At 47.2% G+C, this 26,851-nt stretch overlaps 1 protein-coding gene across 2 annotated transcripts in view; it reads right to left on the reverse strand.

Moving 5' to 3' along the window:
- Positions 1–1,008: 1,008 nt before the first annotated feature.
- LOC122480630 (mitochondrial intermediate peptidase) overlaps positions 1,009–26,851 on the reverse strand; it is a 157,313-nt gene continuing 131,470 nt past the window's right edge. For both annotated transcript variants that reach the window (XM_043575263.1, XM_043575273.1), the window contains one exon: positions 1,009–1,271. In XM_043575263.1, coding sequence (XP_043431198.1) covers positions 1,174–1,271 — 98 coding nt within the window. In that variant the 3' untranslated portion in view covers positions 1,009–1,173. The remainder of the gene's footprint in view (positions 1,272–26,851) is intronic.

The raw sequence follows: 26,851 nt of genomic DNA on the forward strand, positions 1-26,851 counted from the left end.
AGATGCAGTTTCCAAGTGTTCGCACACGGAGAGATTCAAATGGGGAGGAGGCGGAAACGCGATAAATGGCAGCACCCTGGCCAATGTAAGCGTCCCGCCCTGGTGGTAGGCCAGCGGCTCTGCCTTCTGGCAGGTGCACACTTCGGGTTTCTCAGCGCGAGCAGGAGGTGGGGGCAGAAGGGAAGGTCTGTCAGCCTCGCGCCCAGGGGGATCCGGGACGCGTGGGCCACTGACATTTCTTCATCCGGTCTCATCTGTTTCCGAGCTTGTAGAAATTCCTCCAGATCCTATGAATAGGCTGGACATGTGTTCTAGCTGTGGGAATTTTAAATCTTGCCGTTTGCATCATCTTTGGTCATTTAGTGAGAAGCAGAAGAGGGTGTTAGCGGATGCCATTTTCAGCTCAAGTCTATAATTAGATTCTTAACTTTGATGGTAGGAAAAACCCACTGAAGAATTTCGCTCCTATTAGTAACAGGCAGTGATACAATATGCAAGGATGCAAAGCAGACGGGTTCAGGATGAAGGCAGACGTGGCCTGAATCCCACTTTCCTTGTTTACCAGTTGCTGGATCTTGGCACATGGCTGGTTGATTGTCCTTCCCTTTCTACCTTCATAATCAAGCCCGAAAAGCATGAGTTCAAGTCCTCTCTGTCCTGAGTCCACCTGTGCAGTGCCCAAGCACTCAGACGAACCCAGTGCAGTCAACTACAAGTACTTTGGAAACCATAATTACTCCATGTGCATTTTCAAGTGGCAACCATTCAAAAGAACTACACGTATAACTCTTCTAAAGACTGTTTCAAACTAAAATAAGTTTGCTTTTAATTAAGTCTCTAATTGAACCAATTAGAGATCAATGCAAGGGGAAAAGTTCAACAGGAGACTGGTTGGATTAAGGAAATGCCCATACTTTGCATTTAACAACGCTAGTCTCTAGTTTTTATTAGCTCATTGAGTAGATTTCCATATGTTCAAAAATCTGCCAAACAGGCTAAAAGCCAGAATAATTAAAACAAATTATTTATTCCCAGTTCCATCCATTTAAGCTTTTTCAGAAGTTATTACAGAAGTGAATACTGAAAGCAGAAACGAGAGTTCATAGCTGTAACAATTTACAGCAAAGTTCATCTCTACAATGGCCTTGATTTAAAAGGTCCAAGGTGCTTCCATCACTCAGAATCCATGAGGAAAGTTTCGAAGTCCGGATCCAAGTCAGAAACAAGGGCACTTACAAAGTCATCAATGGAAGGACATTTCTGAAGCATACCTGCAAACAAAGAAAAGATCAGCCAGCACACCCACCTGCAGACAGTAAAGAGGAACAAAGACACTCTACACTAGGGGAACATTCTGGCTTTTTGAAATGAGAGCTTGGCTCTATGACCTATGTGAACATTACAGAAAGTCATAAGTAAAAAAAAATTCATGGTCAGTATGTGGGTCCTGAAGCTATTTATGATTTTAATATATTTTTACTATCTAATCAGCAGTTAGAATAGAGATTTAGGACCAAATAGGTTTCCTCAGAGTTTAAAAAACATTTTTTTTAACATTGTTTATTTTTGAGAGACAGAGAGTGGCAGAGCATGAGCAGGGGAGGGGGAGAGAGAGACACACACACACACAGAATCCGAAGGAGGCTCCACGCTCTGAGCTGTTTGTTAGCACAGAGCCCGATGTGGGGGCCCAAACTCACGAACTGCGAGACCATCATCTGAGCCGAAGTCGGACACTCAACCGACTGAGCCACCCAGGCGCCCCTCCCAAGAGTTTTTATATTGCAGATATTACTATATACTTAGAGTGATGTTAGAAGACTGAATTGTTAGTTATCTTTGAGTGCATTGGTTCAGAACTTGAGACGTTTATTTGCTTATCAAGTTTTACTGTCAGGTTCTATACACTTTAAAATCAATCAAGTGTAACTCTTTTGTAGAAATCTCATATCAGAGTCAAGTTATTGGCTTCCCTCCAGATTTTCCTATTTTGGAGAACTCCTAGATTTGCAACTTTCTAACTGTATAATGAGGAATCACTTAAAATATCTGGTACTCAGATTTCGTCATTTAACATTTGAGGTGGCTATAAATATAAAACAAGAAGATGTAATAGAAAACAAGGAGGCATCGTGTCTAGCATGTCTTAACAATTTGGTAAAAAGCTAAATTTATCACCACTCTTCACTCTCAAAGAGGCCAAGATTCAAGCAATCAACGTTGTTGTTTTGACCATTATTCTTGGCAGATAATTCTTGGCTAACTCAAGGGTTGAGCAGGGCTCTATACACTGGCCTTTAATTTGGGGGTGGATCCCATAAAACTCATTCCAAAACAGAGACATTAAAAGATTGACAGAGTCCTCTATTATCATCTCAGTCTTTAATGCAATTCAATTAAGATGTCTTGAGTATTTACTGTGTGTAAAGGATGAGGCCAGGTCACGAGCATTCAAAGACAAGCAGGCTAAGTCACAATATAACTAACTGTGAAAGCTAAAATTATGAAGGGTGTAGAAGAAAATACCTTTGTGACTTTGAGGTAGGCAAAGGTTTCTTAGACAAGAAAGTAACAATAACCATAGAAGAAAAAAAACGATATGCTAGATCTCATCAAAAACAACAACAACAACAACAACAACAACAACAACAACAACAAGAAACTTCTGTTTTTTAAAAGAAACCATTAAGGAAATGAATAGGTAAATGACAGAATAGGGGAAAACACTCAACATAATATATATCTCATAATGGATTGGTATCCAGAATATATAAAGGACTCCTTCAACTTATAGAAAGTATTTTTAAAAGGCACCTGGGTGGCTCAGTCAGTTGGGTGTCTATTGATTTCGGCTTAGGTCATGATCTCCTGGTTCATGATATGGGGCCCCATGTCAGACTCATGGTGACAGCAGGGAGCCTGCTTAGGACTCTCTCTCTCCACTCTCTCTACCTCTCCCCTGACTCGTGGGCACTCTCTCTCTCTCAAAGAAATAAACATTTAGGGGTGGCTGGGTGGCTCCGTCGGTTAAAATTCCTCCAGATTCTCCTATTTTGGAGAACTCCTAAATAGAGCTTTGCCTCAGGCCATGATCTTGCAATTCATGGGTTTGAGCCCCACATCAGACTCTCTACTGTCAGTGCAAAGCCCACTTCGAATCCTCTGTCTCCCCCTTTCTTTGTCCCTCCCCTCCCATGCGCACATGCGCTCTCTCACAAATAAAAAATAAACATTAAATAAACAACCATTCTTAAAAAAAAATTTTAAAAGGGACAACAGGTTTGAGTAGACCTTTCACAAAAGAAGACAAGCAAATAAACACAACAGGCACTGAGAAGACACATCATCATTGTCATCTGGGGAAAGAAAACTAAGGAACACAACTACCAGAATGGCTAAAATTCCAAAGACCAAACATTGGCAAGGCTGTGGGCCAGCCTGCATTGTCACATATCAGTGATGGAGGGGTGAAGTGGTACAACCACTTTAGAAAAAGATCTGGAAGTTTCTTCTAAGATTCGCACACACGTACCCCACGACCCAGCCATTTCCTCCCAGGTATTTACCCGAGGGAAATGAAGGCATGTCAACAAAAAAGGATTTTACAACCCCCAACTAGAAACGACACAAGTTTCCATCGATAGGACATGGATAAACAAACACGGTATATTTGGAAAGTGGAATACCACTGAGCAACAAGAACAACAACCCACTGATGAGTGAAACAACAACATGGCTGAATGTCAAAAGCCTTCCACAAAGGAGTGCATCCTGTTGGATTTTATTCACAGGAAGTTCAAAGGTGGGCCAAAGGAGTCTCTGGTGAAAAAACATCAGAAGAGCTGTTGCTTATGGGCGTGGAGAGGACAACTGACTGAGAAGGGACACAAGCCAGCTCTCTGGTGTGATGGTCATGTTCTATAGATGGGCAGTGATCGGCGTTATTACGCGTATATATGCCTCAGAATTCATTAAACGGTACATTAAAGATGTACGCATTTCACTGTCTATAAATATTACCTAAAAAAGAGAAATAGTCATATAATAGTGTCTAGGGCAAAATGTACTGCTGTCTGACACTTGCTTTGAAAAATTATATATATTATATACACATGATGGCTTGAGGGGTGGATAGAGGAATGGATGGTTGGATGTGTGACAAAGACAATAAAATGTTCATTGTAGAATCTAAGTGGCAAGTGCGTGAGTGTTTACTGTTCTTTTCATTCAACTTTTCTGAATGTCTGAAAAGTTTCAACACAAAACGTTTGGGGAAAAAGTCAACTGTGGGTGTTAACAGCATGCAAAGTGCAGTTGGTGAGAGAAGAGAGGAGGAAGATGAATTCTGATGGAGAGATTCAGGTGGCTTTGTGGAGGGATGGGATCTGAGTGGAAACTTGAAGGACAGGGAAGGGTCAGGGTCAAATTAGGCCCTTCTAGGTGGAGAGGACGATGTAGGAAGGCACGAAGGTGGGAAAAGGAAAAGAATGTATACTGACCACTAAGTGGTCTGCTGGGGTCTTGGAGGAAGGGTGGAGGCTCCGGGAGACATGTTTGATGAAGACTCTAGGGCTTGGAATGACAGTGACCAGGATGAGAAGGTAACTGGGCCAGAATGTGAGAGGAAAGCCAACAGCTTGTCACATTTAGGTGCCGGGCTGGGGGGCGGGGGAGCCATCAGGCCTCAGTCGGCCGCGAGAACAGAGAGTTTGGGGGGCGGGTCCGGGACGGGACACATGGCCATGGTCATTCCCATCAGGGGGAGCGGCCGCGTGGGAAATGCCCAAGGACTGGCTTGCGTGGCGGACATAAAAACAGTCGTGCCAAACACATACTCGTAAGCCACGGACTAGACCTGCAGTAGTTAAGAAAATAAGAATGTTGTAATGTTTTCAACTGCAGATCAAAATATTCTCATCCTCATCCAAGTTCAATTCTACTATCTTCACCCAGGAAATAGCTGAGAAATAAGGAGAAGCTACTGAGGGGGAAGTTCACTGCTTTGTCTTTATTTACAAAACTAAAGTTCAAAACATAGTTTTCCTTTCCCAGTCAAATAATCTCTACGGGGGAAAGAAGGCCTTTCCTCTGACCCAGCCGCGTCACTAAGGATGGAAATGGTTGAGTCTTTGATGGTTGCTAAAGTAGCCCATTTCACATTAGATCTTTAGATGTAGGTTATTGCTTAAGTAGAAGCAATCCGATTAATAAATCAGGTTTCGGGCACTTCCTACGCGCCAAGTTTCTTAATGCAGAGAACAGCTGTAGGGAAAACATCTAAACGTGGCTCTCAATCAAACGTGTTAACCTATTACACCCTTTTCTTCCCTCTAGTATGTGAAACATTCTATAATTAAATGACTGGTCATTTATAATTAAATGCCTGGGCCTGTCAGAAGGTAAAACCCAGTTATTCAGAGCCAAAGTATTCAGTTAAGCATAGCCTCCTGTCCCTTTGAAGTGGTTCACTTTAACTCGACAAACTGCCAATATAAATATGACCTTGCTCTGTCCTTCACGGGACATAGACCTAGCTAGCCCATGTCCTTCTCCAGTCTCTCATCCTCCACCGTGCCTGCGTCTCAGGGAATGGCAATTCTAGCAACAGCAAAACAAAAACACACACGCTCATGGCATTTTTAAATAAAATCTGGTCAGAAGTGGTTTGGTCATTTTTGTATGTCATGTGACTGCTAGAGACGAAGGTCCCCAGAAGAGGAAATCAGGACTCACTGGGATAAAGAATAGTCCTGAGGCAAGAATTCTCTTGGCATATCGTGATGGTATCCTTGCTTTAATTAGATTTAAATGTTTGGCAAGTGTCGACATGAACTAGCTTCTACACAGAGAATTAAAAGAAAAATGCGACGTTTGCAGGCAGTTCCTTAAATAAGAAAAATTGAAATTAGCTTTCATATGTGTGTATGGTCCAGAAAGTTCCAGGAACTCTTTGATTTTTTAAAAAGCTGACAAAGACGTCCCCCTTGTCTTCAAGTCGTAATCTTAAAGGGTGATGATTAGACCCGCGGTCTCTTGGGAGCCCCTGGGAGCCAGGTTGGAGCTGTTCAGTCCCTGAGTGGAATTTCCAAACGTGTTTCACCGTGGAAGTTACCTAAACTGGGGGCGGTGGGGTGGGGGGGGGGGGAGAGGGACAGACGGATTTTGCCAAAAGAAGACTGAAACCTCACAACTAAAAAGAGGGAAGCGTTGACAGCCACGTGAGAAAGACAAAGTTGCGTTAGGACAGACTCCGCACATACCAGTTCATAAAAAGGCAAAGAGGGAGTTGACTTTCATCTGTCCTAGAGGAAGAGACAATACATAATGAGTAGTTGAAGAATGATGATTTAATTTATTTTTCTCATTTTACCTGAGGGGCAAATGGGCTAATAAAAGTCGGTGCAAGCCAGGACATTTTCGTCTCGACCGCTCCGCTCCAACTAGCGTGTTTCATAACCTTGCAATTATTCTGGGCCCGACTAAGATAAATTATGATATCAAAAGGATTCCAAGACGGACTCTTGAGGCACTGGGGGTTTCCAAATTGCACTCTGTGCTATTCTTTCCAGTGCCTGTTGGCATAGAGCTGGGAATAAGTGAGGGTGAGGACAGCAGGCATGAGGACCTGACCCCACACACGGCTGGTCGAGAAGGGGTTCATCAGAAAACAAAGCGCTGATAGCAGGTATCTGCCGATCATTTACTACGGGCCAGGCACCTCGCTCAGAGCATCAACTCATCGGAACCTTAAAGCACATCTGTGAGGAACCTACCTTGCTAATAAAGCAGAGCAAAGAGAGATCACACGATTCTTACTTTTTTGTCATTGTTGTTGAACCCCGGAAGCCTGGTGCCAGAGCCCACGCTCTCGGAGCGCGGGGACATACTGTCTCGTGCCCTGGAGTTTTGTAAAACGACACATTCTCAAAAGGTCCACATTTAAATACCGGCATCCCGGATACGACAAAACCCGTATGTGTGGGGACATTCTGGACGGGTGGGGGGAGTCTGACAGCTGCCTGATGCCACCGCGGCTATACGGACCCAACCTATTAACCGTCCCCTCGCTGCCTGGAAGACGGAGCCAAAATGTCCATTGTCTTTTGGGCAACTCGGTTTTGGCGCCACAGTTTACCCTTTGCAAACGGTCACAGCTACTTAACTCTCCGTGGCGGTGGAGTGCAGAGGACCCTGGGAGCAGGCTCTACTGAAAAGGCCAGCACGGGGAACGCGGCTTTGCCCGGCCGTGACCGGGACCCGAAGCTCGGCCGTGCTTGGCCGCTGCTGCTGCAGTTCGAGGCGTGACACTGGCAGAAGGAGGTGCCTAGGAGCTCTGCGCTTAAGGACGTCTTCTGGGTGGCCTCCAAGTATCTGTGGTAACTCCTTGCAAACAGAAGCCCTTACGTGTTTAAGGGGCTCCCAGCTCTGCATATTTCTACGCTTTTACCGAGAACAAATTCTGTCAGTTCCAAGATGAGTTCAGTGCGTGTACAAAACTGCCAGTTTACGCCCTGTTAGTTTGTAATGTAGAATACATAATCTAACCAGGCCATTATTTAAATATCAACATATTCTTGGCAGGAACTCTTTAACCTCTTGAGTGCCCATCCGGATGTCCAAGTAATACAATTGTTTGAAAAAAATGACAGGGCAACTGGTTGCCATGTCGATTATGCCTCTAAGACAACCTGGCAAAGAGGGAATCTTGTTATGGTGCCCCTTACTAAGTGCCCCAGGAACACGGGAAATGACTGGGGCACTTGAAACCACTGTATATATACATGGAGCTCCCAACACGGGGCTCGATCCCATGACCCTGAGATCACGCCCTGAGGCGAAATAAAGAGCCAGATGCTTAAATGACTGAGCCACCCAGGCACCCCCAGAATTATTCTGAACCTTGGAAGGGAAGAGTTAACGCCTCCTCTTTGGGTCTATTCCACATCCTGCTTAACACCAACCAAGGGTGCCCAAATAAAGCTGTGGCTGAGTATGACCAAAGTTTAGTGAACGCAAAGCAGGGTGACTGAAGTAACTATAAATAAAATCTTTGTAGGGGCGGCTGGGTGGCTCAGTCAGTTGGGCGTCCGACTTCGGCTCAGGTCGTGATCTCGCGGTTCTTGAGCCCGAGCCCCGCGTCGGGCTCTGTGCTGACGGCTCAGAGCGTGGAGCCTGTTTCAAATTCTGTGTCTCCCTCTCTCTCTGCCTCTTCCCCACTCATGCTCTGTCTCTCTCAGAAATAAACACTAAAAAAAAAAAAAAATCTTTGTGAAGTTTTTTTCTTTCAGTCATTTACTTATTCACTCACTGTGTATCTGAGTGCCTAAAGTCAACTGAAGGCAGGCAAAAAGATCACACAGTTACTTATTAGGAAGGTATAGTATATACACTATGTACAAGAATCTGTTTTATAGGAATATAAAACGGCATAGTTCTCAGACAAACATCATGGGTATTACCTGGGAACCTGCTAGAAATACAAATGTTTGGTCTCAACCCCAGACCTACTGAATTGGGAACCGGGAGGGAGCTTGGCAGGCAGTGATTCTGATGAAGTGTGAGTGCCACGGCCCAGATGGACATGTGGAAGCTGAGGAAAGTGGAAAATGCGATCGGGTTTCTCTCCGTTGGCAACTCTAACTCGCACAGTACGGGGCAAGGGAGATGTATTCCTCTTCTATTCAGCTAGCCTAGAAAAAAATATTTGTTTCTCAAGTGACATGGGAAACAAAAGCAGGATCGGCTTGGGACACCGTTCAAAGTTATGATTGCCAGGCCTCAGAGAGAGGACACAGCTGGCTGGACAGGCCCCTGAAAGGATCCAGTGGACTTGGCATGAAAACAGTCTGAAAATCTGGGGGCGGAGGAGGCGGGAAGGAAGCCGAGGGGAGCCGTGGCGCAGTGGGAGGGGGGTGCACCGGACTGGCCTGGCTGAGAGGGGTCCCAGACGGGAGGCGAGCTTCGGAGGCGGGAGGCAGGGTTTTTGTTTTAGGAAAGGAAGCAGAGTGTACTTTGATCCCCAGCAACTCCCTGGGAGACAGCGCTTGGTGTTTCTCGATGACTGACTCTCTGGTGAGGACGGCTCAGAACACATCTCAGAGGCTTCCTTCACGTAGCGATTCTGACCGTTCGGAGCTTGAGGACTGCAATCAGTTCTGTCCTTGAGAACTGTCCTCCGTGGACAGGAGCCCAGAGGGCCCAGCAGGGGCGCCTTCTCCAGGGAAAAGACAGGGAGGTCTATACAGGAGCCCGTGGTTGGCAGGAATGTCGCGAATTCTGTGAAAATGGGGTCCTCCTAGGGTGACTCAGAGAAGGGGGGAGGCGGGGGGAGCTGGATGTTGGTGAGGTCGACTCCCCGTAGACTTGACAAGCTCCCTCCTTGAAGGGGTTCGGAAAGGACACCCCGGCCTGGATGTTCCACGCCCCACGGCAGGGAGCAGGCGTCCTACTCAAGACGGAAAGTCTGTGCACACATTTACAAAAAAATTAAATGCTCCGAATACCTGTGTGCTAGAGACACTAGGCACACGGATACGAGTGGGACACGATTTCTGTTCTTGACAAGTTCATTATCTGGGGAGAAAACCACGGAGATACGTAATAGTGAACGTAGAACAAAAGTGTATATAAGGTACAGAGTCAGCGCAAAGGCGGGAGTGATTGAGTCACGAGCTCATTGTGGCGAAAGCCCCCTGGGACCATGTCGTTCCTTCTCCCGAGACCCCGGACACTGCACCTTCTGAGCTCTGCTGTGACTTCCCCCTTCGATTCTGTGGCCACCTGCACAGTATTCCAAAAAAATTCTGCTTTGGTAAGCCAGGGTGGGTTCTATTTTTTCAAGAAGATTCCTACTTGATAAGAAGATCAGTTCACAAGTTATTAAAAGGAATTTAGGGACGCCTGGGGGACACTGATATTTTTGTTTGATTAAGGACCAACTTTCCAGACCCAGGGCTTGGACTAGAGGCAGGGTTGTTTGGGTTTTTGTTTTTGGTTTTTTTTGCACATTTAAATAAGTCTGTCTTTCCTCAGATTCAGAAAGCCTGAGTGATACACAGCAAGCTTTATGTCGGATTTCCTCTCTCCAAGTTCACTGGGGAGGAAAGGAGAGTCTTCCTGGCCAAAGAGGAGAGACAAGTGTCCCACTGTCTCACAGTCCTGGCCAGGTGTGCTGGGAGGCGTAAAGGGGGTCTAAGAAGCAGGTAGGATTGTCTCAGGAGTGTTTGGGTCCTCCTGAAGCGGGTTCTCTCCCTGTACAATCAAGGGAAAAAAATCGCCTTTACGTTTGTGGGTCTCAAAGGTGCAACGAAAGTTCGAGGATTGGCTGTTGTCCGAGGCTGGCCAGGAGAGATGAGGCCTGGGTGGTCCATATTCGGGGGCCAGGTGGAGGTAAGCCCGACACCAATCGGACTGGCCACGTGTTCAGAGCCCAAGATAGCCAGGGAAAAAGAACTCCTCAGTTCTTTGAAAATCAAAGCTAAAAGGCAATCATATTCTGACCTTTCAGACACTGGTATTTGGCTTAAATTATATCAGTCAAGTTTACAGTTAGGGCCTACAGGTACCATTTATTTAGGGGTCAGGCTGGTGGGCCAAGACAAGCCGTAGGCCCCCAAAAGGGAATGTGCTGGGGAACCCCTCCTGGGAACACAGCCCACTCTGTAAAAACCAGCCAGGTAACTACCATGTGGTCTGATAAACAACCTCGCGGGCAATGTGCAGGTGCAGGTGAGGATTCTAGGCTGAATGGACCATTATCTGGCTTGGCATAGCGTTCTAGAACTTAACATTTCAGTGTAATTCTCTTCTTCTGACTATACCAAGGTTCTCCTTTGCAGGGATGCCCAGGGGAGACAGAGAGGAAAGATAAATTCTTCCTTTTGTAAACAAAGCTTCAGAAGCCTCTAAACAAGGTACTATATCCTGATGGTTAAAGCGAGGGTTTGGTGAGCGACCACCTGAATTAACCAACTGGGTAAGGGACCTTAGACCAATCCCTTAACTTTCCATACCTCGTTTCTGCTCACAGCAATCGGAAGTAAAGGTCAAATGTTAGAGTGGAATATAATGTTTGAAAATCATAAACCTGACAGAATGTCACCTTCTTTGCTAGACTGTTGCAAGAATTAAATAAGATAGTGCGTTTCCGACAGAAAATGCTCCGTAATTGGTAACAATAACAACCAGATCCAAAGGTTTATAAAGACCTACTTCCCAGTTCAGTGAATTGAAGAATGAGGTAGGTTGCTTACTTATTTATTTGCACAAGGTGAATCCAAAACATTGGTCTGTGATTAAGAATTTAGGATAAGCTCATCAAACTCACAGTCCCAAGCGAGTTACCCAACTTGGTCTACTTTTTTCTACTTTTTGCCGTATCTGCTTTTTAGGAGATAACTGTTTCTCTGCTAAATGAAGAAAACTAAAAAGAGGGAAACAAAAGATGCAACAAAAACCCTTATTAGGAGCTGTGAGAAGAGGTTTGTCAAGAAGAGATCACCGGTGGGGCGCCTGGGTGGCGCAGTCGGTTGAGCGTCCGACTTCAGCCAGGTCACGATCTCGCGGTCCGTGAGTTCGAGCCCCGCGTCGGGCTCTGGGCTGATGGCTCGGAGCCTGGAGCCTGTTTCCGATTCTGTGTCTCCCTCTCTCTCTGCCCCTCCCCCGTTCATGCTCTGTCTCTCTCTGTCCCCAAAATAAATAAACGTTGAAAAAAAAATTTTTTTAATAAAAAAAAAAAAAAAAAAAGAAGAGATCACCGGTAGGGGTGCCTGGGTGGTTCAGTTGGTTAAGAAGAGATCACCGGGATGATGGGAAAGTTCTGGAAATGGACAGGGGTGATGGTTACAGGATCGGGAATATAGGACATTGTGAATGCCCACTGAAATGCATATTTAAAAATGGCTAAAATGGTAAATTTTATATGGTATATACTTTACCCTAATTTAAAAAACAGTTGAGGACGAGGGCCCAACGTACTAAGATAGAGCCTTTGATTCCCCCAGACGGTCAGGTGGCCCTGCCACCTCGGGGCTCTGTTGGCAAACACAACAATAACCGGGACGTGCCGACAGGCAGCTGAGCCCTCCAGATCTGAGAACGAGGGAAAAGGCCGGTCTGCGTCCGTTCTAAAAAAACCCATCGTAACAGTAAATGGCCGTCTTCCGTGAAATCGTCACATGTGCCAAACGCAGCTCTGTCTGATGAGGAATTACAGTACAAAGGCTGGCCTGGCAGTTTGAAAAGCCCGAAGTGAATTTTATGAGATCAGAACTCTAATTCCAGATCTGGCTCTCCCAAGCCTGGGGCAACCGCACTGCTCACCTTGTGCACTTTGAAGTTTTTCTCTGCTACAAGGCTGTGGTTACCCACACCTTTCTCTAAAGGTGGATTCCCACTATCTCCGATCAGTTCCTGGGAAAATCAGAACATCAGCCAGAAAGTGAAATTCCTTTCTTCCTTTGAACTGAGAAAACCCGATGCCCCCCCCCCCCCCACACCCCCAGCTCGGTTAATATCTGTCTCTGGTCAAACGGGAGGTTCTGTCTACGGCGCCGCTGACTGGACGGGTGCAGAGGGTCTGAGCTTCCTGCTGGACAGACGCCGATCCAGCCGGAGCCCCACATACGCGCTGTGTTTACAAACTGGTTTCTTTTCACTTTATCGTCAGACGGAATAATTCCATTTGCAATTACGCTTCTGGGTCACAAAACATTTTGCCTTTTGAAGCTCCACGTCTTCCTTAAACAAACACACCCACATATTAAACGTACACACACCCTCTTCAAAAATCAGTGCGTTTACAAAAGGGAGGTCTTAGCCTTGAGAACGCAGGTGCTCTCTTCTCTTCCAGCTCTTTCTTCCAAAAAGCTCTCAGCTATTTCAGAGGCCACGTTGAGTAAACAGCCAAACAAGCCAGAGATTAGGGATTCTGTTTCCTTGGCTCTCATTCAGGCTTGCCATTTACCTCTATTACTGCAACTATGTCATAATCCTGGAGCCACTAAATTCTAAGTCTGCTTCCAGGACATGCTTCCCTCCTTTATCCCTGTTACGCTGTGCAAGGAGACAGGGTTGCTGCCAACGAGTGTGTGGTGAAGCGCCAAAACCTGCTGGGCGTTCTCACTCGACAAAACTTATTTGGCTACGCGCAAGCCAGTTGATATCTCACCGACTCTGGTTAGCACACGTCACCTTTCGCCACTGTCCCTGGGGGGGGATCTCACTCCGAGACCTCAACGGTACCTTCCCTGAGCATCAGTGTATTTGTGCCCAACATTACAAAAGAACGAACGGGAAAACACAGTGGAAGAGGCACACAACCACTTCTCAAGCCGAAGCTTCCTGGTAGGACCTGAAAAATCAGTGGAAGAGACTACCGGTCCTTCCGAGACCCGTCCGTCCGGGTGCCTGAACCGGAGTCGCACCCCCACCAGGTGCTACGCTGTGACCTTGGGCAGTAAACTTGGGGAGCACCACAGGACTGCTCAGTGCGTGAAGCGGGGGCGGGGGGAGACACAGGACAGCGTGCTCAGCACAGCACCTGGCACGTCAAAATCTCCCCACCGATGTTTCTAGCAAGTGGTTACGGGTATAGTTACGGCTATTGCTCTCATTCCTGTGGTTGCTGCCACTGCTACTCTCTCCAGTCCACTCAGCTCCAACAGTGTAAAAGCAGGAGAAATTAGTCTGAGCTGGTTGATGTCCAACATAAAGCACTACTTATCTTAGGAAAATCAGCATGTGAGGCTCCTGCAGCCTTTTAATGACATTCCTATCCTAACGTGAAAAAGCACGTGCATCAGAAGGAAGACCCAGGGGATGGGTGCTAGAATTCCAATTATTTTGAGGGTGTGGTTTAAGACTTCAAGGATTTTTTTAAAGCTCTTTAAAAATTTTTTCAAGGTTTATTTATTTTTCAGAGAGAGAAAGAGAGAGGGAATGAGAGGGGGAGGGGCAGAGAGAGAGGGAGACACAGAATCAGAAGCAGCTCCAGGCTCCGAGCTGTCGGCACAGAGCCCGACGCGGGGCTCCAACTCACAAACTGTGAGATCGTGACCTGAGCCGACGTCGGACGCTCAACCGACTGAGCCACTAGAATTCCAATTATTTGGAGGGTGTGATTTCAGATTTCAAGAATTTTTTAAAGCTCTGTTTTCTTAAACTGCTTGAAGGGAAAACATAAGTGGAGTTTAGCTGTCCTCCTGACCCTACAGCTTATTCAAACTGAACATACCTTTAGTTGTGCACGGAAAAAGACTGAAAGTGAGACATGTGTTACTTGACATTCCCTACCTTGTATGATGAGGTAGAAAAAGAACTCGATAATCTTATTCAAATATTTGCGATGTGAAGTCTGGGATGAAAAGGGATCGATCATTCCATATTTAAAAAAACAAAAAAAAAAAAAAACAAAAAAACTTTAATGTCAACATAAACCAGTAAGTAAAAGAGAAAATTAGGTTTTGGCTTGATCGTTCCTTGATCTAAGTTTCGTCATTAGTAGTGTTCCATAATCATCAAAAGGAAAAAGTTTCTCTTAGAGATAGTCGAAAACACTCAAGTAAACACTGGAAGATATCTTGTAAAACGATCTTGCAGGAAACGAGCCAATCAAACCAAGAGACATCTTCCTGTCTCTGCGCTCGCTGGCAGCATTTCAAACAAGAGTTGGTTAGCAAATGCCAGTTTCAACTGCCCCCCTAAAACCTGCTCTAAATCTGTGCCGCTGCTATCATTACTTACCTTTTATCGGTATTCTTGCTAGATGGAAACGCAGCAGCGCACCCCGGTATCAGTCCCGCCTGAGGTTAACTGAGGCCTCCTAACTTGCTCAGCCCTTGATGCTTGAAGCCTCCGGGTGTCACGCTAAGAATCTAGATCAAGAGCTTTGGGGCAACGACACCTGCTTTGCTAGCCTGTCTTTAGCCCACTGCCAACAGCGCACGTTTGTAACCGCACGTTAAGAACACCACCTATAATGACTATCTTTAAGGAAGCCTTTATAACATTTCCATTAAGCAATCAAAAAGAGCTGAAAGAGTAGCGTCTACATTCTTTTTAGAAGGTAGTGCGGTTGATAGCATCTAAAAGTGGAATTGCTGGTGTACTTCCTGGAAGGAGTCTACCACAAGTTATTTACTTGGGAACAAAAAGACGCTCACATCTCAAGTAAAGCCAACCTCCAGAGGCACTGTCTCAGACGGCGACACAAATGGCGGGGGCTCCGTCACATTTACACAGCAAGGAGAGCTTACGTGAACGCAACTCGCCGAAAGTAAAAGGCCACAAAATGTGTATCAAGATCTATACCTTCAAGAGCACAGGGGTGGAGTGTTGTGAGCCGGCAACGGGCCCCTCAAAGGCTCTGAAGACACAACGGCCTGGGTCAAATCCTGACAATGCCATTTAATAGCTTTGCAACACTGAGTTAGTTCCTCAGGGTCTAGGCTTTATGTCCCATATATGCGAAGTGCGGATAACACCGTGTATCAAATTAATGTTATGTGGATTACAGACACTGTGTCCGCACCTAACACACTTTCGTTAATGTCACTGTCCCTTGTACTTCTGCAAAACAAATCACCTTCCTGCGTGCTGACTATCTGAAACCATTGAGTAGGAACTTGGGATGCCCAGGGTTTAAGAAGAGGTGCTCGGGGCGCCTGGGTGGCTCAGTCGGTTCAGCGTCCGACTTCGGCTCAGGTCGCGATCTCGCGGTCCGTGAGTTCGAGCCCCGCGTCGGGCTCTGGGCTGACGGCTCGGAGCCTGGAGCCTGCTTCCCATTCTGTGTCTCCAGCTCTCTCTGCCCCTCCCCCGTTCATGCTCTGTCTCTCTCTGTCCCAAAAATAAATAAAATGCTAAAAAAAAAATTTAAAAGAAGAGGTGCTCTACACCCTGAACGCCAGTGAACACGCAGGGCCATGGTCTTTTGTCTAAGGGGATTCTCCACCCATCCCTTCTATCCAGTTGTCGGATTATCAATACTCACTCGCCCCGTAGGTAGAAGCAAGGAAGTGTGTTGAAATGAAAAGTGCCACAGGTATATACGCAAGTGAAACCATGGATTGCGAGTAACTTGTTCTGCGAGTGTTCTACCAGACAAACAAACGTTTCTAATAAATTCCAACTTGATACACGAGCGATGTCTTGCAATACAAGTAACACATGACTCCGAACAACACATGATCACAGCGGAGCCAATGGTTCCTCTCTCTCTCTCTCTCTCTCTCTCTCGCTGTGGGATTGTGGGTGATCATCGCCCACGCTCAGATGCTTGCTCTCAGGCCGCGGTGTTTGGCAGAAATCAGTGATTTTTCAGAACGCTTGGAAGGCGCCCACAACTGGCACTAGTCTATTTTTTGTCACTTCAAAGCACCTAGAAACAGTCCTTTGCTTTTCCAGACAAGAGAAAGCTTAGGAATGCTTTGCTTCATTCTAGGTCAAGCGCCTGCAGATATAGACCCTTTCCTCTGCTGCCTTATTGCCAGTTACATTATATACAGTGAATGACAAGAGTTTATGAATACTGCACTGTAGTCAACATCTGTTGGGCACATACAATGGCCCCCATGCAGGAAAAGATTCCATTGGGCCAACAGATAGCGTTGATTCCATTAGTGATAGTGAAAGTCGTCCCACACAATAACCCTCCTGTCTCTTGTCTCCCTCATACCAACCATGAAGGTTTTCAAACGTAAGTGCGGGTTAACTTATTTTTCTTTACATTTTGTATTTTCTTTATTATTTTGTATTATATTACAGTATTCTAATCGTTACAACATTGTAATCAACATGAATATCTTTGGGTTGTGGAATGAATCATCTGACTTTCCATTATTTTTTATGGACAAATTCACTTTGATATACAAGTGCTCTGGATTACAAACATGTTTCTGGAATGAATTATGCTCGCCAACCAAGGTTTTACTGTATGTATGTGTATGTATGTACACACACACACACACACACACACACACACACACAAAGTATACACTGATAGGTTAAAAGTTAACATCCTGAAAAAAGTTAAAATTCTATTTAAAAGTTACTTCCCCAGAGGCTTTTCATCCTCTTTGCTAGCAAAAAATTATGTTGCTGAATTCAGTCATTGGAACACTGACCATAAAATGGGGGGGGGGGGGTGGAATCCAAGGGTAGGAGATGCTTCTGGGTTAAGTTTTGCAGAAGAAAAGATCTGTCATTTCCTGGTAAAGGCTGACTTCTTTTTATTGGTATAAATAGATCAATATGCCATGTGGTTTCTATTACCCTACACTGTAAACGTTAGACAAAATGCTCATCAGTTTCTAGTATGATAGTATGCAGTTATCTGCCTGATACGTTAACAAAACACTGTAACCCACAGGAATGACTTATTCCTGGTGCTCCAAAGTCAATTTATTTAGAAAGTAAAAAAAAAAAAAAAAAAAGAAAAAACCCCCACTCTTTCCATGAAGGCATTCCATTTACAACACCTACATACTTTCTCTTTTGTTTAACTGTTTCACTGTAACGCTGACCTTGTCTTTTTACACGCAAAGAGCATCCGAGTGGCTATTCCAAGGGTGGGTGCCTCTGATCGTTATAAAACGCTCCAGGAATAGACTCGGTATATTTTGCATGAGAGCATCTGGTGAAATCAGGCTGCGGATCCCCAGACGTGCTGCCCATTAATACGACAGGTGTGGAGAGAGCGGAGGGTCAGCATCGTGTCACATTTACTTACGTTTACACCTTCAGCCTATCCCCTCCCGGGCCACCTCACCTGGCTGGCCAGTCGGTGCCCGGTGTGCAGGTAGCCGGCCGGCGGGAGGGTGGGGGGCAGGAGTGGCTGAAGCCCAGGAACCCTGCAGGCCCCCAGCCTTGTGTCCCAGGGCGGGCTGCACAGCCCCACCGTGGGCGCCTGTCTACAACTCCGCCTCCCAGAGGGCGCCTTCCTGTAAATCTGACGGGATGCTCCAGGGTCTGTAGTTAGCTTACTGGTTTATTTCTGTGTCCCTCAAGTGCCTGCTTAGCAATATTCAGTAAATACTCACTGAGCTTGAGTGAATTAACAGCATCAACAACGAACAACACTTTCCTTCATTCTGTCAGATTGCTTACTGGTCACTACCCTAAGGATATTAAAATAATACATTTTCACGAAAGACTGTACAGGGACAGCTCCTCAGTCTTACGCTACGGAGGTTGGGTGGCTAAAAGCAAAGGGGCCTGGCTGCCAACACACACAAGGTGGCTGTCAGGAGGGAGAGATGTCGGAGGGAGGTGGTGGTGAAGGCCAAGGCCTCTGGGACCCCCTGTTCCCAGGGCGAGTTTTACTTCGAGTCGGCCCTACTTTAATGAAGCCCCAAGAGTTGACTCACCTCGTATAACAAAGCCCGCTACTTACTGCCGTAAATCAAGTTGCGGAATTTATCTCTGACCTCCCACGGCAGTGGAAACACATTCCACTTTAATGCCTGTTTCTTAAATCACTGCTAATTCACCAGACTGACTTGGTCGTGCATTATGAGAATTATAAAGCACAAGGTAGGATCTATGTTCTTCTAACCTTGTAGAACACCGGTTATGCGGTGTAATAAATATACGTAGTGCATAGCGGAAAAGCTCTACGAAGAACACAGATATGACAAGGAGCCAAATGGATGGCGGTCTCTTAGGAGCCGTGGCTCCCTTCTCCCTCCCGACGAAGGCTCTTTGATCAAAAAAGGATTGAGGCCAGCGAAGCTAGGATCCCGGTGCGGGTACGGCCGGTGGGGCAGGTGGAAGCCAGAAAGAGTGGCAGGACTGACAAAGCAAACCTGATATCCGGACAGCTGGGCAGACACGGTGACACGAAATCAGAGAGGGAGACGCTGAACAAGCAGGGGATGAAACTTTCACTGCCCGTCTTTCTCTTTTATGTTAGAAAACGGCTTCCGCCAAAATATTTGGGCCCATAAATCCCTTAGACATAGCTCTGTGATATAAAACTTCGCAGACAAGGCGAATAAAAACCTGTCCCCTTTCTAACAGTCCCCACTTTTTTATGGCACAAGAAATAGTTCACCTTTTCAGCATATTTCAAAATTTATGTATTTGCTCATTTAACGTATCCTTACCGAGTGCCTGTTGCAGGCACTGGAGACATGGCAGGTGCAAACATCAGTCCCTCTCCTCTGACGGGGCTTAGAGTTTATGCAAGAGTGCAGATGGCAAACCGAGAAGTGAAATAATACGTTACACGTTATGTCAGGAAGTAAATACGTGCTATGGAAAGAAAAAAAAAAAGACACAACAAAGCACAGAAAGGAGGTACCGAGAGACAGGGAAGGGCTTCCTGACAGCGAGGGGGAAATAAAGATCTGTATTTTTATTTTTTTTTTATTTTTATTTTAAAAAAAATTTTTTTTTCAACGTTTATTTATTTTTGGGACAGAGAGAGACAGAGCATGAACGGGGGAGGGGCAGAGAGAGAGGGAGACACAGAATCGGAAACAGGCTCCAGGCTCTGAGCCATCAGCCCAGAGCCCGACGCGGGGCTCGAACTCCCGGACCGCGAGATCGTGACCTGGCTGAAGTCGGACGCTTAACCGACTGCGCCACCCAGGCGCCCCAAGATCTGTATTTTTAAACATCTGAGCAACCCATCTGGTTTACTTCAAACAGCATACTTTTGCCTGGCATGCCGGTAGTTTTAAATCGTCTTACCTTCCGATATTTCATATATCTGAGGGCTTTCCTCACAAGCCACAAATGGAAAACACACTCTGGGGTGGGCACTCGTCGGCCACAGCGCACGTCTTGCGAGCACGTCCTGGCATTTCTTTACCCTGAGCCCCTACACGCCCAGGGGACACGGGCGTCAGCTAAGTCAGGCAGCACCTGGCACGTGTGAATCTCTCCCTTGAAAATCCCACTTAATCAGAAACAGAGAAAGCAAAGAGGCACATTTACAACAACGACGACGACGACGACAACTCAGGAGTAAGCATCCAACGTGCCCGTACATCCGTTCATTCTCCCACAGCGTCCAGCCTGCCAGCTTTGTGCCAGGCACGGCCACGTTCAGGGATTAACCGGACGGCACGATTAGAACGGCAAGTGACAACCACAACCGGTTGTTAGTTCCACGAAACGATGCAAAATGCCTCCTCTCGCGAAGTCAGCGTGGATGCGTTTGGACAACAGGGGAAGGCAGTCAAGCGAGCGTCAGACAATGCGTGCCTCTGTAGCCTCCTGGCTTTTGTGTGTCAGCTCTACTTCGGCCGACAGACAGCGCTTACCGCTCCCGGCGGCCGTCGAGTTCGTATCGCACAAACAGCCAACGGGAAAGCCTCCCGCTAAGCGAGAGGGGCTTCTGGACACCGGGTCCCCGCGGTAACCCTGGAATTAAATCCCCTGGACTTGGGAGCTTCTAGCGCCGAATTCCACACGTGCGCTGAGCTGTTCCAGGGCAGCGGGGCTGCCTGTCGGGCCTGTGTTTCTCTCGTCACCTGTCTTTAAAGTTTATGGACGTGTTTTGGGAGAGACAGAGAGACAGCGCGAGTGGGATAGGGGCGGAGAGAGAGGGAGAGAGGCAGAATCCCAAGCAGGCTCTGTGCTGTCAGTGCAGAGCCCGACGTGCGGCTCGAGCCCCCGAAACCGCGAGGTCACGACCAGAGCCGATCGATTCCAAGAGCCGGACGCTTAACTGACTGGGCCCCCCAGGCGCCATCCCGTAGGCCTCCTGATGCCTTACGCTGCAGTCAGCCACGGCTCCACCGCTCTCCTCAGGGGGTCCCCTGGGCTCTCGAGAGCACGGCCACCTCTCCTGCGGCCAAAGTTGGGAACTTGGGAGTCATCTCTGGCATCCCGCCCACTGACTCACTTCCACACAGAATCGACTCGACGGCCAGCGGCTCTTACTTCATAAATGGTCTTAAATCAGAAAACCTCTTCTCATCCCGACTGCCGACTCTCTCAGGCTGGTCGCCCTCGGCTCTCACCAGGATTACTGCCAGCAAGGGGCCTCTTCGAACCAGGCGGCCCCTCGTCAGCAGGCGGCGGATACCGGAAACCATAAACCTGATCTTGTCACTACCTGCCTTGCAAACACTGTCGGTGCTTTCTCTGGTCCTCAGAGTAAATGCCAGAAGTCCTTCACAGCATCTACAATGCCCGCGTGATGCCCATTTCCCCTGACCGCACGCTGTGCCAAGCAGCCCCTCCTCCAACGGTCCCCATGGGCTCCCCCCGCACCTCCCCCCCCAGGTGACAGTGGCAGGAGAGCAGAAAAATACGGCAAATGGAGTTGGGGAGCAGGGAGGGGACACCGCGAGCAGCAGCGTCATTACCAGAAGGCTTACCAAAGTGGCTTGTTCGTGTACTGGTAATTTTAGGATAGTTTTACATTTACTGAAGAATTGTGAGGATAGAGAGTTCCCACACACCTGCCCCAGTCGGTCGCTGCGTGTCCTCCACTGTTAACGTCTTCCCTTGGGTGGGCACGGGCATCACAACTAGTTAACCGATATTCCTTCACGGCTGGTCACTGAAGTCGGCATTTACTCACATTCCCTTCGTTTCTACCTAATGTCCTCGTTCTGCCCCAAGGTCCCATCCAGGACACCACACCGCACGTAGCCCGTCACCCCTGCTTAGCTTCCCCTGCACACCTTGAAAGTCTCTTCAATTCCCTGACCTTGACACTTTTGAGGTGGGCCGTTTGGGTATTTTGTACTCTGTCCCTCGGTTTGGGTGATGGGTTTGGGAAGGAAGCCCACAGAGGTGAAGAGCCTTTCTCGAACATCATCTCAAGGGCACATCCTATCAACATGGCTTCGCTGTCGATGCTGACCTTGAACACCCGACCGGGGGAGTGTTTCTCAGCTTCTCCTCTAGAAAGTTCCTGTAATTTCTCCCGCCCCTTTCCACACCGTATTCCCTTGGAAGGAAACCACCCTGCACATTCACACTTAACTTACGATCCGTTTCCTGGAGAGCGGAGCATCTGTCTGCATACATGGTTGAAATGCTTCTGCACGGGAGGTTTGTTTATTCTCCCCGTTGATTTATTCAATCATTTACATCACTGCGAACTCAAAGGCAGAAATTCTATACTTTGTGTTATATTCTAGTAACTGCCTTATTTACTCGGTTGCTCAAATTGTCACCACTTTGGCCACTGGGACCTCTTTTCAGTTCGCCTGCCTTCGACATACACACCCCTCCTTGGATGTGTTTCTGGGCACTTTCTTATTTCCTGGAGCTTCTGGCTCGTACTTGACACTCAGCCCTGGAACCAACCGTCTCTCCGAGGAGCCTTGCTGTGAGTTGGCGTGAAACCGAGATCTGAAAGCCGGCTGTGTGCACAGCTACTACGACCGAGATGGTTTTTAAAGAAAAGAGGAGTCATCACTATAGATGGTTTGCATGAATCTCCTCGGGGCACAGGGATGACCTTTTGGAACAGAGACCACGATTCTCTGGGTTTTTTTCTTGGACAAAAATGGTATGTAGCAAGTTAGCATAGATGACACAGGATAATTATGGCAAAAACGATTGTGCCTGGAAAACCATAAAGCTCGGCAGAAACGTAAGGTATTATGATTTTCATCAGCTTCAAGTGAGGCCCTGTGGGCTCCTAGACTTTGGTGTCAGGAGTCAGTTTGGCAACACATTTACCTAGTAATTCTTTCAGTCTTCTCTGATGTTTGGTCCTTTTAAAAACTCTGCCAGGTTAATACTTTGTGTCTCTACTGGCATGACGGCTTTTGACCACAGAGACATAAAAATGAAGCTAAGGGTTTCTCCTCTGGCAACAAGCACAGAAGTAAAGTGGTTGAGTGTTCGCAACAGCCTCCTGGAATGCGAAAGTCTTGGACTTTAACCTTTCCTTCCCCCCGCAAAATTCTTGGTGCAAAGGTTGAGGCAGAAACACGACACTTACTGGGCATCGAGCTCACTGGGCTGCGGCGGGGACCTTTTCTCTCGGAACCACCATGACTCAGAATGATTATAAACTAAGTTGATAGCTTTACCACAAAAGTCTAAAGGAGCTCCTACAAAAACAGATGAAGGGAAACCTTATTGCTGATGGCTGGATGGCAGGCAGGCCTCTCCGATGTCAAGGGGAACAGTTAGGACGTGAGGTTAGAAACAACAAACCGCAGACTCCTGGGGATCGTGCAGGCCTCAGGGCTCACTCCACTGACATCTCCCATGTCCTAAGGAGCAGCTCGATCTCAAGTCGGAATTTAGAGGTCAACCGAGGAAGACGCGGGAGTCGGGAGGAGAGGCGGCACAGAGAGAGAGAATGAACTCTTGACGGTTTCGTTATCTGTAAAAATGGGGACCATCTGACCTACGCTTTGGGGACTAAATCGGGCAGCGCAGCGGAAGGTATCGGCACGTAGCAGTTTCTGCAAATGTTAGTTGCTGCTGTTGTTGTCTTTCCTGATCATCGGAATGATAAATCTGAACCTAAAAACTTAACAGGGGCCATTCACCCAAGCTCGTAGAGGACATAAAACACAGAAATACGGCGTGCAGAGGAAGCTATGCGTGAGGACTCCCTCCGTCATCCACAAACTGCTGAAATCACGCAACTTCTATCCCGCGGGGCCGAATCATTCCACCCTCGTGTCTGGTGCGGTACGACACGATCGTGCTGCCCGGTGGGTACAAAATGGCGCTCCCTTGCTACGCACAAGCCTTCCTGCATGTTTGCGTTCTAGCAACCCGTACATTTTCTGGAACGGTTGTGACGGACACTGAACCCACGGCACCCTTAGAGGCATTCTAGTCTAGGCTTTGAAAAATAAGAAAATGAATGAAAATGTCACGCTATCATCGTTTCTTTCCGGCAAAACCTTGACGTGCTCTTATTACTCAGAAGTGGGGTACTTAACATAAACCAAAAAAACGCTGGCGGGTGGGCGTAGCATATGGCAAGAAGGGGAGAAAAAACTCACCACCGGCAACTGAATACAAGGAGTTCAAGCTCAGCCCGGAATTCTTGGCAATTAAGAAAGTTGGTTTCCATCAGGTGTTGCCAAACGGTTGAGTGGCGGGGGGCAGGGGGGACATTAAGTAAACGAATGCTGTGCTTATAACCTGTATCTTTGCATGTGCCATGGATGTGTTTAAAGGCAGGTAAGGACACACTGAGGGAGGGGAAGCGACTTTCTCCTGGAAGCCAGAGCCAGCAAGGGCACATCCTAGTACAGTAGGCTGTGGTACCATGTGACCTCTTTTCTTCCCCGAGGGGGGACATGCCGTTTTAACTACTATTTAGCCACCAAGTTGTTTTCAAATGGTGTTTGGAGTGTTGAGAGGAAACAACTATGGGCTCTGACTCTACCAAAGCCTCCTGTTGCCACGGTTGCACGACTTGGGATTTATTTCCCCGCGGGGCTCCCTCAGTCAGGGATAGAGTCCCTGACTCTATCGGGCGGGCGACAGCCACTCCCTCGGGCTAGAGTCAGCACCGGGACAGGGCTGCGTGGCAGCACCCTTTAGCTGATGAATGGGGGGCGACCAGTGGGAGACAAGAAAGAGGAATGCTGTGTTCTCTGGGACTTCCTTCAGGCCGGGCTCTGGCCACAAGGAGGCTCATCCGTCAGTGGGCCCAGAAAAGGTCAAGGGATTCGGAGCCGATGACGACTCATTCTAAACACAGCTCACCTGTGTGGTTTTTATTATTCAAAGGTCAAAAGCACGACATATTTGAGTTCTGTGACTAGGTATCATTCGGAGAGCATCAGTACGAGGCAGAGGTATTCTGACTCTAAGGAATGGCCTGAAGTTCATCCACCATAGAAGTCTTAAAGTAAGGAGGTTAACAAAGTTGTCATTTGGCCAGGGAGGAACGTCATTTGAAGGGAGGTTTCTCCTCATCTTTTGCTACTTAATATAACTCTTTACGTTGACCTAGTAAGTAGTTAAATAACATTATTTGATAAACACCTGGTAAAAATTACACTTCCAAACAGGAATAATGCCTCCCAGATCATCTAAGCTTTTATATCGCAACTCTTAACAATTTCACCAATCACTACTCCTAGGGGTACCCTAGTGTTCGGCTATGAGCCGTCCCCTAAGACATTGTGTTTTGGGGTACAGGCTGGCTGCATACAAGATGAGAAGCCACTGCTGGTCTTGTCTTACAAATCCAACCCTATAAAGCGACGACAGGCGTAACTTCTCCGCACGTCCCCCATTCATCTTTGACACGTAACAAACCATGTGAATTAATGAGATCAGACAGAACCACATTAAGACAAATATTGAGGTTTAAAAGCAGAACCATTCTATTGTTAACTGGAATCCGAACACTTTCTCATCCCTGGTTTGAACCACAATCTTGTTTTTCTCTCCCAAGTGTGCGAATTCCAGTGTGGGAAATATTAGGTTTCTTAACACAATGACGTTTCATATAAAGAGCAGAATTTTTAGAGAGGTTTCTTACAACATTCCTGGAGGCAGGGTAGACCAACACACCAGCCAAAAGACAAACACAGAAAAGGATTTACTTTTTTCCCCCCTTTGATGGAACCATATGGAAGCTAATATTTATGCGCAGACACCATTTAGACCTTGGTCCCAAAAAGGAGAAGCTGAGCACGGCTACTGGGAGAGTATACAGAAGAGAAAATCTACGGGAGAAAGCCATCCCGCAGCATCTCTTCTTGGAGCACAGTGGGCTTTTCGTGCAGGACCACAAACCACTGGCTACAAGCACACAATTTAACCTCTTGGTTGCTTACTATCATGAGCCAGGTAATCTGCCTTTCACGTGGGTCCGTAGGAGACCCTTACCCCAGTGTCGTGTTCCGCAAACACGTGAAACAGCACAGACTGCCGACGACCTCGGTCCCCGCAGCCAGAAGTCACAGGTTCAAATCCTCACTGTTCTACTCACTGCCTCTAACGTGGACCAAGGACTGACCTGTTTCAGCCTCGGTAAAGTGGGAATAACCATCATTCCCGCCTCCTAGGGTTGCTAGAAGATCGCATCAACCAACGCATGCAAACCATTTAAAACCATTCCCTGCACGTGGCACAGTTCACGAGGGGCCAGTAAGGCTCAAGTGGGAACTGAGGCGCCATCAGCGTGCCCTCTGCACCGCAGGACGGCTCCGAGGGCAGTGCACTGATGGAAGAGCAAAGCGTGGCTGTGGCGGACTTTTGTCATCTCTGGTTGGGCGGGGCCCCATGAAACTGCAGGCTTTGCAGGCGGGCAGATTTGTTTTCTAAACACGCGGCGGCACTGGGCGGATTGTGCCCATGAGAGCGCCCCCTCCCGGCAGAGCTGAAGGAGCGCGAGCCGCACAAGGACCCGATGTTCGTCTTCGCCTCTTCCGCTCCTGCCCTCCGCACAGGGCAACACAACACACAAGCACAGCGGTGCCCCGGGCAGAGTGAGCGCTCAGCAAGTACCCGCTGAACACACAGCTAAAGGGAAGGACCTGGGGCTCCGCGAACACCCTCAACAGGTGTTAGACCGAACAGATCTAGGCAAGGAAACCTTGACGTCAGACCCACTGCGACCGTATTTCTCCAATACTGGATGGTATTTCCTAAAAGCAATTTTTATCAGCTAGTTAGGGAGATCAGCTGCAAATAAGATTGTCAATACATTGACATCCAATAACATTCGCATGTTCCTTAAAATATTTGTGAGAACATTTTATGAAAAACCATGATGGTCACTTCCATTTACAATTAAATTTTCAGTGCAAATACTTAAATGAAAAAACGAACCTCCCAGATTACATAAGACAACAAGCACTGTAGTACCTCAAAGAGATTTACTTAGGTTCTAATTTTTCAATGGGTAAAAAAAATGCCTTGGAATTTCTAGCAAAGGCATAGCTAAGCTTTCAGAGAA

This window comes from Prionailurus bengalensis, chromosome A1 (genome assembly GCF_016509475.1).
Source record: "Prionailurus bengalensis isolate Pbe53 chromosome A1, Fcat_Pben_1.1_paternal_pri, whole genome shotgun sequence".
Taxonomy (NCBI): domain Eukaryota; kingdom Metazoa; phylum Chordata; class Mammalia; order Carnivora; family Felidae; genus Prionailurus; species Prionailurus bengalensis.